The sequence below is a fragment of the Gopherus flavomarginatus genome, chromosome 2 (assembly GCF_025201925.1).
Source record: "Gopherus flavomarginatus isolate rGopFla2 chromosome 2, rGopFla2.mat.asm, whole genome shotgun sequence".
In the NCBI taxonomy this organism is placed as follows: domain Eukaryota; kingdom Metazoa; phylum Chordata; order Testudines; family Testudinidae; genus Gopherus; species Gopherus flavomarginatus.
Window position 1 is genome coordinate 7017544 of NC_066618.1, and position 14041 is coordinate 7031584.

Genomic DNA, 14041 nt, shown 5'->3' on the forward strand with positions numbered 1-14041 from the left:
CCATCGGGTGGTGTTGGGGATGCAGCAGTTGCTTGTATTCTCAGGTTCAAGACCTGTGGATCCTCACAGGCAGTGCCTAAAGTTAGGCATCTAAATTTGTAGTTTTCTGAATAAATGTTCTGCTTTGTCACAGACTCATCAGTTTTAAAGCTAGAAGGGACCACTGAGTTCCTCAAGCCTGACTTCCAATATAACTCACTTTCCCAAGTAGTTCCTGGAAGTAGCACATAACTTTGTTGAGCTGGAGTGTCTCTCTTAGAAAGGCATCTAGAATCAGAATCAAGAAGTATGGTTGAAAGACTCCACGTGATGAAGAATCCACCACCTATTCCAACGGATGTTTTCAGAGGACCTGCAGCTCTGAAAATCAGACCCCTTAGATGCATGTCTAAATTTGGACACCCAAGTTTGAAAACGTCAATCTGCGCAATTTGCCCCTCGTCCAAAAGTGTGTCAGTGCTACCCCAGGCTTAGAATCTAGGTCTCCAGATTGGGGAGGCCCACAGTGCCAGCCAGTTTTGATTCTCTCCTTGGGTTATTCCAGACTGACTTCAAAAGCCGAAGTTCGATAAATTCAGACTGAAAATAAAGTGTACATTTTTAACAGGTGGGAGTAATTAACCATTGGAACAATTTACTAAGAACTGCAGCACATTCCCCATCACTGGCAATTGTAAAATCAAGACTGGGTGTTCTTTTCCCTAAAAGATCTGCTCCAGCTCAAGGAAGAATTAATTCAGGGAGGTCCTATGGCCTGTATTATACCCGAGGTCAGACTAGATGATGACAGTGGTCCCTTCTGACCTTAGAATCTAAGTTTTAGTTCTTTCATTTCTTGGTACTCAGTATATTGTCTGACTAGACGCTTTCCAGGAAACAGTCAGATACGCATGCCTTGCATGACCATTGGAAGTGATCCTGCTGCAAGTATATTTTTCCATCATATTTTAGACTTGAGAAGGAGATTCCAGTTCAGAGCTGATTTTACTAAATTCCAGCTCTCTACTGTGTTCTTAGGGCAGGTCTACACTACCGCTTAAGTCACAGTAACTTGTGTCCCTCAGGGTTGTGAAAAAGACACCCACAAGCGACGCAAGTTAGAGTGACTTAAGTGCTGTCCACATCCACGCTATGTCGGTGGGAGATGCTCTCCCGCCAACATAACTTCTGCCTCTCGTGGAGGTGGAGTCATTATACCGATGGGAGAGCGCTCTCCGATCAGCGCAGAGCGTCTTCACCAGATGCACTACGGAAGCATCTGTGCAACTGCACCAGTGTAGTGCCTCTAGAGTAGACCTGCCTTGAAATATGTTCAGTTGTTTGTGTAACATGGGATTAACAGTTATGATTGCAAATGGTGTTAATGTGAATGAGAATCAGATCCTGTGTGTTGTATTTTTGTCCATAACTTCATCCTTCCTGTCCTGTAATGAAGAACTACATCTCTCAGACTGTGGCTCTGTGACAGGAAACAAGGAACTCTGTGAGTCACAGACGATCTAAGAACTGTTTCTGACCCTCAACCTTCATACTCTCCTCTTGGAAGCATGGAGTCCAACCCCCATGGCCATGGCACATCTCATGTGTTAAATGCCACTTCTTATCTGGTTTCTCCTTCCTCAGACACAAAGACTAGATGAAAGGAAGAAGAACAGAGAGGAGGAAAGAAAATAAATGACAGAGTTTCCTGGGAGTCCCCCAGCTCTGTATCCTCACCACTTGCTAGAGGATGTTCATGGATGGTAAATTCTGCCATAGCCATGTGCTACCCAGGGCATCAACTCAATTCTCCATCTTCCTACATAAATATATATATATCAATAACCAGCACCTGAAATCTGGTGCTGTTTGTACCAGAAGCGACTGATCATGTAAAGTCATTACCTGGTGCTATTTTAAATTCCTGTATTCACTAGGTTGGGGGTGGGGAGATTTTGTTTTTAAATCTTCAAACACTGTTTCCCCAAGCTGAAACTTATGGTATTAGCCAGCTAATTTTTGTTGAAGACTAATTAGTGCGTGCTGCCTACTCTGACGGTTTGGGCATAGATATGGGTATTGCAGCTCATACAATGAATGGAAAGATAGCGAAAATCCTAAACAGTTTAGTCAGCTGTTGCTTATTGCTTATAATTTCAGGATCTGACTTATACTGTCCTTGGCATTTATATAATACTTCCCACCCAATGATCTCACTGTTGATCTCAGTGATCAGCTCGAAGCTTCACAAACACCCCAATGAGGTAGGAAAGTATTAGCTACTGGGAGAAGAAGGCTGGGCTTATACTTTAAGTAACTATGGCCCTAGAGATCTGATTTCAATCCCTAGCTTTGCCACAGACGCCTCGTGTGATCTTCCACGAGAATTTTGTGCCCCAGTTCTCCATCAGTTAACTGGGGGGTCATAGGACATCCCTTGTCTATTTAAATTCTGTATGGGACAGAAATTCTCTTACTATGTGTTTGTACAGTACCTCGCATAATGGAGCTTCAATATCAGTCGAGGCCTCTTGGTGCTACTGCAATATAAACAATAATAATCTCTATTTTACAGATGACGAGCTGAGAGACAGAAAATTGAATTGACTTGTCCAAACTCTCTCAACAAGCCAATGCCGGAGCCAGGAACTGAACCCAGATTTCCTGATTTCTAAGTTAACACCTTAACTGCAAGGTCACTCTTCCCTTTAACAGCCATTCTTCTGAGTTTATTTTTCATTTCTTCTTTCCTCAAACTTCATGCAACTCTTTGGCACCTGTCTACGTAAGGCGGGGAAATCAAAATATATGGCCCCTGAAAGACATTCCACTCACTTAGCAAAGACTCCTGTATCCCTGGTATTTAACGAGATTCTCATGTATTGTTCGACTCAGTGCAAAACTAGTTCCCGGGAGAAGGGTTTGTGTTGAAAGGCGGATGTATTAACACAGTGTTACTTCGCAAAAATATTAGGAGTTGTTCATTGCCTCACCTGATTTATTTACCAGGCAAAATTAAAATAAATGGAAGAAATTCAAAAGGGTGGAGAGCAGTGATAGAATTTGTGTGTGTTGTGGCAGGTGTCAGTGGGTGGCGCTGTTACACAATCTTCCAATTTCTTTTTCTTAGTTTGCAAAGGAGTTTTGACTCCTGTGAAGCCATGAGGTGAAGGTGTTGGATTTTGGGTTACACATAGATTTGCCTAGACTTGGCGGCTTTGGGAGAGATGGAATGGTGTAGCAGTGGGAAGCTTCGGTCTCTGACTTGGGCTCTGCTCTGAATATTTCTTGAGGCAGAGTTGCTCACTGGACATTGGTGTTGGATTGAGATTCCTAGAAGAAGGGGTTGCCTGGTGTGCTGTTTGACTGTCTCATTTCGGAACTGGTGTGTGTAAAGCAAGTTACACTTAGAATATACCTCACCCTCTATGTCACTGATTTCTCCTCCACTGGGAAGCCAAATTTAGAAGGCCCCAGAATTCTGCTATCACTCAGCTTAGTTGGGTTTAGTGTGCAGGTGCTAGGTGGTGGTTATGCCCTGTGAGATACAGGAGGTCAGACTAGATGATGGAATGGTCCCTTCTGAATGTAAACTCTATGACACTGGTGTACAAATTCCCAGCTTTCCATTCTGACATTTCCCTTCTCACCTCACTTCCTTTAAACCCTGGTGTGAAAGATACAGCAACGTCCCTGAAAATTTTTATTGCCTTATTAAGTTAAGTATCTTCAGTGTCCATTCTATTAATAATAAAAAGTGTATGTGTTATTGTGGGATTGTATGTAATTTGGTTTATAAATTCTTGACTGCTGTGGAGAAAGTGCATAAGGAAGTGTTACTTACTCCTTCACGTAACACAAGAACCAGGGGTCACTCAATGAAATTAATAGTTAGCAGAGTTAAAGCAAACAAAAGTCAACCTGTGGAACTCTTTGCCAGAGGATGATGTGCAGGTCAAAACTATAACAGGGTTAAAAAAAGAACTAGATAAATGAATGGAGGATAAGCCCATCAATGGCTATTAGCCAGGATGGACAGGGATGGTGTCCACTCCCAGCTTCTGGCAAACAAGCTAGGGACAACAAGGGATGGATCACTTGATGGTTACCCGTTCTGTTCATTCCCTCTGAAGCACCTGGCATTGGCCACTGTTGGAAGACAGGATACTGAGCTAGATGGACTGTTGGTCTGACCCACTGTGGCCATTCTATGTTCTTAACTTTTCTCTGGGGAAGACATAACCAAAGTAAGCCTTGGGAAGTGTTATGAGCATCAAAGGACTAATTTAAACAATGAGCCTCTCAAAGTTATGTGGGGGTCCTAGCAAATACCTAAGGGGAGGGGAATGCAAATGACCTCCTACGGTTATGCAAAGCTCCAGCCTTTTGAAGCTTTGCCCTGAGGTAAGGACCATTGTCTGGCATTGCCTCTGTGGATCAACGACCCAAAGTGTATAAAGGAATGGCTCTCCAATTCATGGGGTTCTTGTTCTTTTTATGAACTTGTAATAACAGAAAAACTCCTCTGTGGGGTTTGAAGGACAGACTCCTACCAGAGCTCTTTCTGGAGTTGGAGTGATCTCTGGTAAGCTTATCAGCTTGTGTGTAGGTTCTGTTATTGTTTTAATGTTTTCTCTGATTCTTAAGGTAAAAGCATTACATTGTGCTTGCTTAGATGGAGTTCTGTGGTATCATGTACCTCTTGGCAATTACCCTGTTCGTAGCCTCTAAGGAGAAAGCAAAGCAGGCCTGCTTTTGCAGGCTGACTAGCTGTTGAATTCATGGTGTAGGCAGGGAACTGTGTAGGCTGTGTAGCCTGAAGAAACGCTGCTGTTGTGGATGAGGAGGTAGATGGTCAGGCCTAGTGGTCAGAGCAGGAGTCAAGTCGAGTGAGTAGAGCAGATATCCAGACTGGTGAACAAAGTCAAGCTTCGGCACTAGTTTAAGTTCCAATTGCCAGAACCAGGGGTCGAGCCAGAATCAGAACCAGGAATCAAAGCTGCAGGTCAGAGCCGAGGTCAGATACAAAATGCCAGAGCCAGGCGTCAAGCCAGAGTCAGTGGGGACCGGGATCAGAGCCAGGACTGGTAACTGGAGGTGAGGTGTAAGGGCAGGAACTGGAGGAGAGGCGAGGATTAAGCACGATGGGAACAGAAATGAAGGCAGGGGTGAAGCAATGGGCTTAAACTGCAGCAAGGGAGATTTAGGTTGGACATTAGGAAAAAGTTCCTAACTGTCAGGGTAGTTAAACACTGGAATAGATTGCCCAGGGAAGTTGTGGAATCTCCATCTCTGGAGATATTTAAGAGTAGGTTAGATAAATGTCTATTAGGGATGGTCTAGACAGTATTTGGTCCTGCCATGAGGGCAGGGGACTGGACTCGATGACCTCTCGAGGTCCCTTCCAGTCCTAGAGTCTATGAGTCTATGAGTGAGGCAGGACTCAGGAGTGGAGCAGGAATCGGGAACAGGGTGGGGTGCAGCAGTAGGGCACAAGCAGGAGCGCCGCCAGCTTTTTTGGTGCCTTAGGTGGCGGAAGGTCCTGTCCCTGAAATGGTGCCCCTGACAGAGGCGGCGGAAGGTCCCGCCCCCGAAATACCGACGACGACCAGGGCGGCCAAAGATCCAGTCACCACCTCCCAAATGTTAGTGCCCTAGGCAACCGCCTAGGTTGCCTAATGGGTTGCGCCGGCTCTGGACACAAGCAGGGTCCAATGCAGGCACAATAGGAAATCACCTTGTTGCTCGGACAAATTTTCCTGTGCTGCCTCCTGGCTTAAATAGCATGGTTGGACCAATCAGTGGAGCTGGGCAATCCTCCAATCAAGGCTCCCATGAGTCGTGCCTTGGCTGAGGTATAGTTGAACTAGCTACTCGGCCTACTAGCTTTCAGAAGACTTTGGGTGGAGGTCAGGATGCAGCTGCTGTCTGGGGACTCTCAGATCTGGATTCGAGACCTGGGATATCACATCTGGTCTGGAGGGAGAGAGATGCAGGTTTCCACCCTAAAGAGGTGATAACTGAGAAGCTGGGAGGCTAGAGTAGGTGCCCTTGCTGTATCAGAGAGGGGGAGCATAGGTGCAGTTGCCCTGAACTGTGACCGTTGATTTCTCATTCAGCATCTTTCAAGGAAATTTCTGTAGGAACGTGATAGCTGGAACTTGGCTTAGGTGGATTATTGCCAGGTTACAAAACAATTTCATAAACCTTCCCCACCCATCAAGAAGGAACACTGAATACCTGGAGTAGTCTGGATACCTGTCCGTACTGACACTTAAAATCTGGGAAATAGGGGTGGGACTGAGCCCATGGTGCACAAATCAATGTATTTTCCATATGAAAAATGATATTTAAAACATTAAGATTGCATTCAAAAGGCAAAACATGGCAAATATTAAAGGTCACCCTCTTATGCATATCATTTATGATCATCTTTATATACAGGATCTGGTTACTTAGTCCACAGGACCCCGGCCTCATTTAGTGAAAAGGGCAGACGATGCTTAGAGAATAAGGCAGGTGTTCGATATTTGTCTATCCTCACTATTCAGTTATGCACCCTCCACATCTTTTCCTGCATACAGAATTTGTTTCTTTTCTGAGCAGCCTTTTCTATGGCACCCCTCACTAGACAACCTCACAAACCGGGATAACTTATTGGACCCAGCTCGCAGGAGTGAGAACCACTGTTATACCCATTTTGCAGCCTGGGAGTGGAGGCACAGGGGCATAAAGTGACTTGCCCCAGGGCACATGGGAAAGAGGTGACGGGTGGGAATCAAACCCAAAGTAGGAAGTGTCCTATAGAAACAGCAACAGAACCCCTTTCTGCTTCCTCCCAGTCTATTACTATAACCATATGACCATTCTTCCTCTTATGGCAACCCTCCCCCCCGCTTGCTTCATGGACTAGAGACCACGCAGTAACTGCAGGGAACGAGGCAGCAGTGCTCTAGGCTCAGACCAATTGACTACACAATCATCTTCGCTGGACAATGAACAAGCAGGCCCTTTTCCAGATTTAAACCTCCCTTCAGCCCGCAGTGATCACACACAGATTTCCTAATCTATGGCATAGTTCTTTCCAGTCGATGTCCTTGTGGGCATGATGACGATAAATGAGTTTGAACTCCATAATGACAGGTGGTAAATTCCCCACAGGTCACTGGAGGCTTCCCAAGGCCGCCTTACGTCTGCACATATCTAAGCCAATCCAGTGCATCTCCAGTTTTGCTCGCCTTTGGTTTTTGCAAGACTGAATGTGCAATTTTGACCGCAGGGTCTAGCTCATCATCCAGAGCCAATGCCTAGGAAGGAAAGAGAGAAAGAAAAGGGAAACAAATTGATACTTACGAAAAAACCAGGAATGACCTTCACCACCACAAGTCAGGTGGGAAACCACAAATAAGAGAGGGGAAATAATTGGCCCGTTTTTCTGCTGGTCACATTATATAGAAAACCTTGCTGGTGGATGTGAAAGGTTTTCCTCAAGGATGGAATTGTTTTCCACCACATGCTGCTGGCTGTTAGTTTTCGAAGGTGTGGTACAGTACAGTATCAGAGGGGTAGTCGTGTTAGTCTGGATCTGTAAAAACAGCAAAGAATCCTGTGGCACCTTATAGACTAACAGACGTTTTGGAGCATGAGCTTTCGTGGGTGAATACCCACTTCCTCAGATGACATGCATCTGACGAAGTGGGTATTCACGCACGAAAGCTCATGCTCCAAAACGTCTGTTAGTCTATAAGGTGCCACAGGATTCTTTGCTGCTGGTACAGTACAATGGCCAGTGTATGTGTCTGGGACATTTGAGGCCCTCACTGCTGCAGATGTTTCTGATTCCCAGATGATCTGGTCCATCTCTATTCTCAGGGCCAGATTCTGATCCCTTTACTCATGTTGGGTAGCATCTAAGGCCCAGATCCTCCCAGGCATTTAGGCGCGTAACTCCCTTTGACACGGCATAAACACCTTTGAGAATCTCGGCCAAACTCTGTAAGTTACCGCATTGATTTTAATGGGAATATTCATGGAGTAAGGTGTTATTCACATGTGCTTGGGAATCAGAATCTGGCTCTTCACTGAGGGATGTTTTTGAGGGGGAGGTCACGTAGGGCAGGATATTCAGAAGTGCTCAGGAGGGACATTGACTTCAAATGGGAACAGTTAAGCCAATTCTGAGAACCTTTGAACATCTGCCCATAGCATCCGAGTTGTTTATATGCTGAACAGAGAGATTTTGCTGAGGTCTCCTCCTCCTTTTTTTTTAAAGAGCTTATTGTGGAAAATGTGGAGGAAATAATTTCTATGGGTGTTTTGGCAAAGTCAAAAGCATTGTCTATCCTGCTGTGGTTTGTATCACCTGTTTTTCTGCAGAACTTCTTTACAGAAACAGAACGTTTCTCTTTGTAACCTCAATCATTTGAAAACATAAAGTTCCAAGTTGGGGGGCGGGGGAACCACTAAGTAAGCAATTAAAAGTTACACAGTGGCAATATGAAAAATAACGTGGTTCTATCCATCAGTCTGCTTGTCTGCCTGTCTGTCACAAAACAAATAGACTCAAGCCGCAATTTTCCATTGATTTTTTTTGAAGAACAAAACATTAAAACGAACAAACAAAAGTTTTGCAAAGCCAAAAAAAAAAAAAATCCATTATTTGATAAAGGCCAAATTTCAGTGCAAACCATTTTTGTTTGAACAGTTCTGACCAGCTCTAGCTTGTGTTTTGTTGTAAAGACAGAATTGCTCGCACATGAAATACATTTCAGTTTACCAGAAGGTTTCTGATATGGGAATAGCTAATGGTTTTTAATGACTTGGGGCTCAATCCTTCAAATGGATTTGCACAGGCAGACCCTGGTGCCCATTAGAGTCCTGTTAAAGGCTATGGAGCTTTGCACAGATGTAAGGATTCTGCCACAAACATCATCTTACAGGATCATAGAAATATCAGACTGGAAGGGACCTCAAGAGGTCATCTGGTCCTGCCCCCTCTGTAGAGGTAGGACCAGAGAAACTTAGACCATCCCTGACAGGTGTTTATCCAGCTTGTTCTTAAAACCTTCAATTATGGGGATTCACAGCCTCCCTGGGAAGGCTGTTCCAGATCTTACCAATCCTTATAGTTAAGTTTTCCTGATATCTCACCTAAATCAGCCTTGCTTCCAATTAAGCCCATCACTTCTTGACCTACCTCCAGTGGACTTGGAGAACAATTGACACAGTCCTCTTTATAAGGTCCCTTGACACATATGAAACCTGTTAGTAGGTCCCTCCTCAGCCTTCTTTTCTCAAGACTTAACATGGCAAATTATTTTAACCTTTCCTCAGAAGTCAGATTTTCTAAATTTTTATCATTTTTGTTGCTCTCTTCTGGACTCCCTTCAATTTGTCCACATCTTCCCTAAAGTGTGGGTCCCAAAATTGGGCACAGTACTTCAACTGAGGTCTCACCAGTGCCGAATATTACTGACAATTACCTCCCATGTCTTACATTCAACAATCCTGTTAATATACCCCACAATGATGATAACCTTTTCATCAGTTGCATCATGTGGTTTGTGATCCATATTCCATTTGTGATCCACTATAACCCTGTTTTGTTTTTGTGCATCTGATTTTTCCTTCCTGAGTGAAATATTTTGCACTTGCCTTTATTGAATTTCATCTTGTTGATTGTTCATAGTGTTGATAATTTTCCAATTTGTCAAGGTTGTTCTGAATTCTAGTCCCACCATCAAAAGTGCTTGCAACCCCTGCCAGCGTGGAGTCATCCGTACATTTTATAAGCATACTTTTTACTGCATTATCCAAGTCATTAATGAAAATGTTGAAAACCTCACAAGGTGCCTATGTACATCTTTAAATGCTTAAATACCTTTAAAAATCTGGCCTCTATAGTCTTTCTGTGCCTCAGTCCCCATCTGTACAATGGGGATGATAGCACTGTCCTACCTTACAAGGGTGTTGTGAGGATAAATACATTAAATATTGTGAGGCCCTCAGATACCACAGTAATGCAGGTCAGATACATACCTTAGATAGTCTAGAGCTGGTCAAATAATTGATTTTTCAGTTTGGTGGCAGTTCTTGGGAGTGGAAATGGTTCAAACTGAATCTGAGTTTTTTTGGAATTTTTGGTGAATTGAAAAAAGTCCATTTCAGGCCTTTTCCAGAGTGAGGACGAAGTGGGTATTCACCCATGGAAGCTCATGCTCCAAAACTTCTGTTAGTCTATAAGGTGCCACAGGATTCTTTGCTGCTTTTACAGATCCAGACTAACACAGCTACCCCTCTGATTTAAACCTAGGTCTCCCAAATCCCAGGTGACTGCACTAACCACAAAAGCTTAGGAGATAGGTCAGCAGCCCCCCTTCCTTCTTCTCTGCTTTGTGAATGGCCAAAACGATTCACGTCAAATTTGTGAATTGTTTCGGCTCAACCAAAACTGCATTTTTCATTGAATGAACTGTTAGTCCAGAACATTTTGCCCAGCTCTATAGTTCAGTGATTCTCAAACCTTTGTACTGATGACTCCTTTCGCATAGCAAGCCTCTGAGTGCGACCCCCCCCCTTATAAATTAAAAACACTTGTTTATATATTTAACACCATTATAAATGCTGGAGGCAAAGCAGGGTTTGGAGTGGAGGCTGACAGCTTGCGACCCCCCCCCCCTCCACATAATAACCTCACGACCCCCTGAGAGGTCCCAACCCTCAGTTTGAGAACCCCTGCTATAGATAAATAGACATCTTCCTTTCTCACCTCCTAAAAATTTCTCTTTTGTGCTTGAATAAAAGCATAACAAACATGTATCCCAAATTTAGATATAAATATAGTTTTTTCTATAGTTACAAGCAGGAAAGGACATTTATTGAAACTCATTTGCAGACTTTACTAACTACTGTGTTGCCAGCTCGCAGTTTCCTCACAGATCTCATGATATGTTGAATTTTCCTTAAAGTCTCTGCTCCTGGAGTCATGGGATGATGTGAGAATCTCAGCTGCCATTTAAAACAATTAAGTCCATATTTAATCCTGGTTGCAGAGAAAAGCTTGAAAACATAAACCCTAGAGGTTGAAAGACTAGAAGGCAAATAAAAAAACCCCAAACTAATTATTATTATTATTTATTATTATTTAAAATCCCAATATTTTTAAGCTACTTGTGATTTTTGGGGACCTGACTAGGGTTTTTGAATGCTTGGCGTTAGCAATGCTGTAACTACCAAACAAACACTAGATTATAGATCCTGGGACAGAAGTTCACTGCCTTCTCTACCCTTTGATTACGAATTTCTGGGGGATTTAAAGTTTGCAGGGCTTTTTTGCCTAGAGTTTTGCTGAGGTGCTGTCAATGCTTTGTTATTTCATCCCCTTGTTTTAGAGCAGGGAGGGTTCATGGTATTCTGCAGGGTTCCAAAGGAAAAGTGAGTTCAGGCTCTTCTTTTGCTAGGACTCAAGCACTGCTGGGAACCCCTCCAGCAAACACAGAAGAGTGCTATTATTTATGTTACCAGTGAACCTAAAAGCCCCAACTGAGATTGAGGCCCATTTGCTAGGCTCTGTACAAACACATAGGAAGCGACAGCCCCTGCACTGAGAAGTAAATAGACAAGGCAGACAAAAGGTGGGAGGAGAAACAGGTACAGAGACTCGCTCAGCAGGTTAATGGCAGAACCCTGCTCCTAAGTCCCAGTTCAGTGCCCTGTCCATCGGACCACGCTGCCTCTCAATGAATACGTTTGTCAAACGTCTAGTTCTCGGTCTCTGACCAAAGGCCATTTTTGCTGGCAAGGTGGTTTATTTCTGCTCCTTTGCTTCTAGCTTTCCTTTCCATATACCAGCTGCATTTGCTCTGATAAGTGATCTTATCTGCTTCGCTATGTATTTTTGCTCAGGAAATTAGACCATTCCACAGCTCTGTCTCGCTTGCTGGAATATGCAACGTGGTCAGTTGAACCACCATCCCCAGTTGCCTTTCTAGCACTGGTGGATGGGAGATTTTGAAATATCATCTATACGGGCCATGATGGAAAGTCACTTAATGTATTTACAATGTCCTCTCTATGTTACAGCTTCTTGAGTGCTGTGCAGAAGTTGAAGGGTTTTTGACTCTCTGCCCATGACAGGCGGAAAGAATTTGCACTCGGATGTTAATAACAGATGCCCTTCTCCCTTATGATTTTCCTTGCATGCCTAAGAAGGTGTTTTTTGCTAATGTTTGGTATGTGGTTCCCCCAGGATTATAGTCACTTTCATTATAATAAGATTTTAATTTTAGCTTTTAAGGTGAAGAGACGCTAGTCTCCAGATACACTAGAAAATACTTTCAGAACTAGTTCTGTTCCATCACTTCATAGCTATACGCTGCAGTGGAGGGGGGAAGGTTGGTTAAAAAAGAAACATTAAAGCACAAGAGAGGAAGGAGTGCCAAAGGTGAAAACCATGGTTGATGGAGCTTCAGTTCAGATGCTAAGGGTCTGATCCCTTGAGGGGCTAATTATTATTCTTAGTAAATATGGATTTATATTATAGTATCGGCAAAAGGCCTCCTGAAGGAGTGGGTCTCCCTGGCGCTGGGTGCTGTACAAACTGGAATGATTCTTACCACCCTGCATCTTACCACCCTGCTAAACCATACAGGTACAAGGACTGCAATATCAGGTCCTTTAATAGCATCTGAAGGTGCTCAGCTCTGCCATTAAAATGACTGATCCCCCAAACTTCACTCATATGAGTAAGGCCTAATGAAAGCTCAGGCACTCAGCACCACAGAGGATTGATGCCAAAGTGTGTTTGGGGGGGGGCTAAGAATTTTGAAAATTAATATTTCAGGCTCACAGAATATACCTTGATTAATTCCAAAGTCTATTACAAGCACAATATAAATTTATGACACTTTTAAAATTCTCCCTCCTGTTTAAAAAAAAAAAAAGAAATCCATAGGTTTTCTGAAATATTAAAACCCCATCAAATGATTAGAAGTGTTCTGTTACAGTTGTTAACACTGGCCATAAAAAGACTGCTGATGGCTTGGATGAATCTAGCAAGATCACATAGGAGCATATAGTTCAACCTGATCATAGGAAATCTTATAATGGCGCAAATCTCAGCAAGAGTTACAAACAAATCATTTCATTTTGGAAGGAAACAGGGGAAAAAACATCAGTTATTTCAAAATAAGTAACACAGAATATCATATGCTTTAGTCTCCATGCCCCCACGCATAGATTTATATATGGTATCTAAAGTGTGATGTATTTCTTACTGCACATTGTAAAGCATTTTCATTTATTTTTTATAATGGATTTTTAAAAAAATTTTCTGTGAAAATTCAAAAATCGAAATGTTTTATCTGAAAACCAAAAAAATGTTGATTCAGAAAATCTGCTGCAGTGCTTCAAGGGAATTGTAGTTGAGTTAGCTTGTATTTCCATTCTCCTGGATAAGTTTGGCTCTCTGTTCAGACTACATCTCCCATGAGGCACCACGCTCTCCCCTGGTGGACTTGGGAGGTGTGACATCCTGCGAGTCCATGGCCATGATGCATCATGGGAAATGTAGCTTGGCTAAGGAGCCCAGCCTGTCCAGAAGAATGAGGTTAGGAGACAGTTGTGTGACATTTTTTTCCATTTTTGGCCAAAATATTTTGGATGTTATGTTCTTAGATGAAAAATCAATTTTTTGTTCATGGAAATCAATTTTTTTTTCATGGAAAGCAGACTCTAAAATCGTTCGTTTAGTTGAAAAACCAGTTTTCCATCAAAAACGTCTTGATGCACTGGAGTGAGATGCAGTGGGTTTAAGCCACGCAACCTCAGCTCTGTCCCCAGTGGAATGGCAATAAGATCCAAAGGGGCAGCGTTAAGGTGGCACAGCTGTGTTGCGAAATAGGCATTAAACTCTCATGTTTGGTGGAGCCCAGGCGCTTCTGAGTGCATGCAACCTTAAGTCCACGTTGTCTGTGAAGTTGTGTGCGCAGCATATAGCTGTTCTGAGTAATAGATGCCTTCTATTTTAAAAGGACTGTGATTCCATATATCATGACGTGAGTGC

The 14041-nt window shown here is 43.2% G+C and overlaps 1 protein-coding gene across 6 annotated transcripts in view; it reads left to right on the forward strand.

Annotated features, from left to right (window-relative positions):
- Positions 1-14041, forward strand: part of SNAP47 (synaptosome associated protein 47) — a 115643-nt gene that overhangs the window by 38973 nt on the left and 62629 nt on the right. Inside the window, exons 6-8 of one of the 6 annotated variants that reach the window (XR_007772840.1) lie at positions 1436-1483; positions 1624-1742; positions 2555-3748. The exons of 3 other annotated variants lie outside the window; for them this stretch is intronic. Coding sequence is in view for 1 of the 3 variants with exons in the window: in XM_050942694.1 (XP_050798651.1) it covers positions 2555-2566 (12 nt within the window). In the remaining 2 variants the exon portion in view is untranslated. Of the gene's footprint in view, positions 1-1435; positions 1484-1623; positions 1743-2554; positions 3749-14041 lie in introns of those variants that run through there. 2 more of the 6 variants (XR_007772839.1, XM_050942694.1) reach the window with 2 other exon arrangements.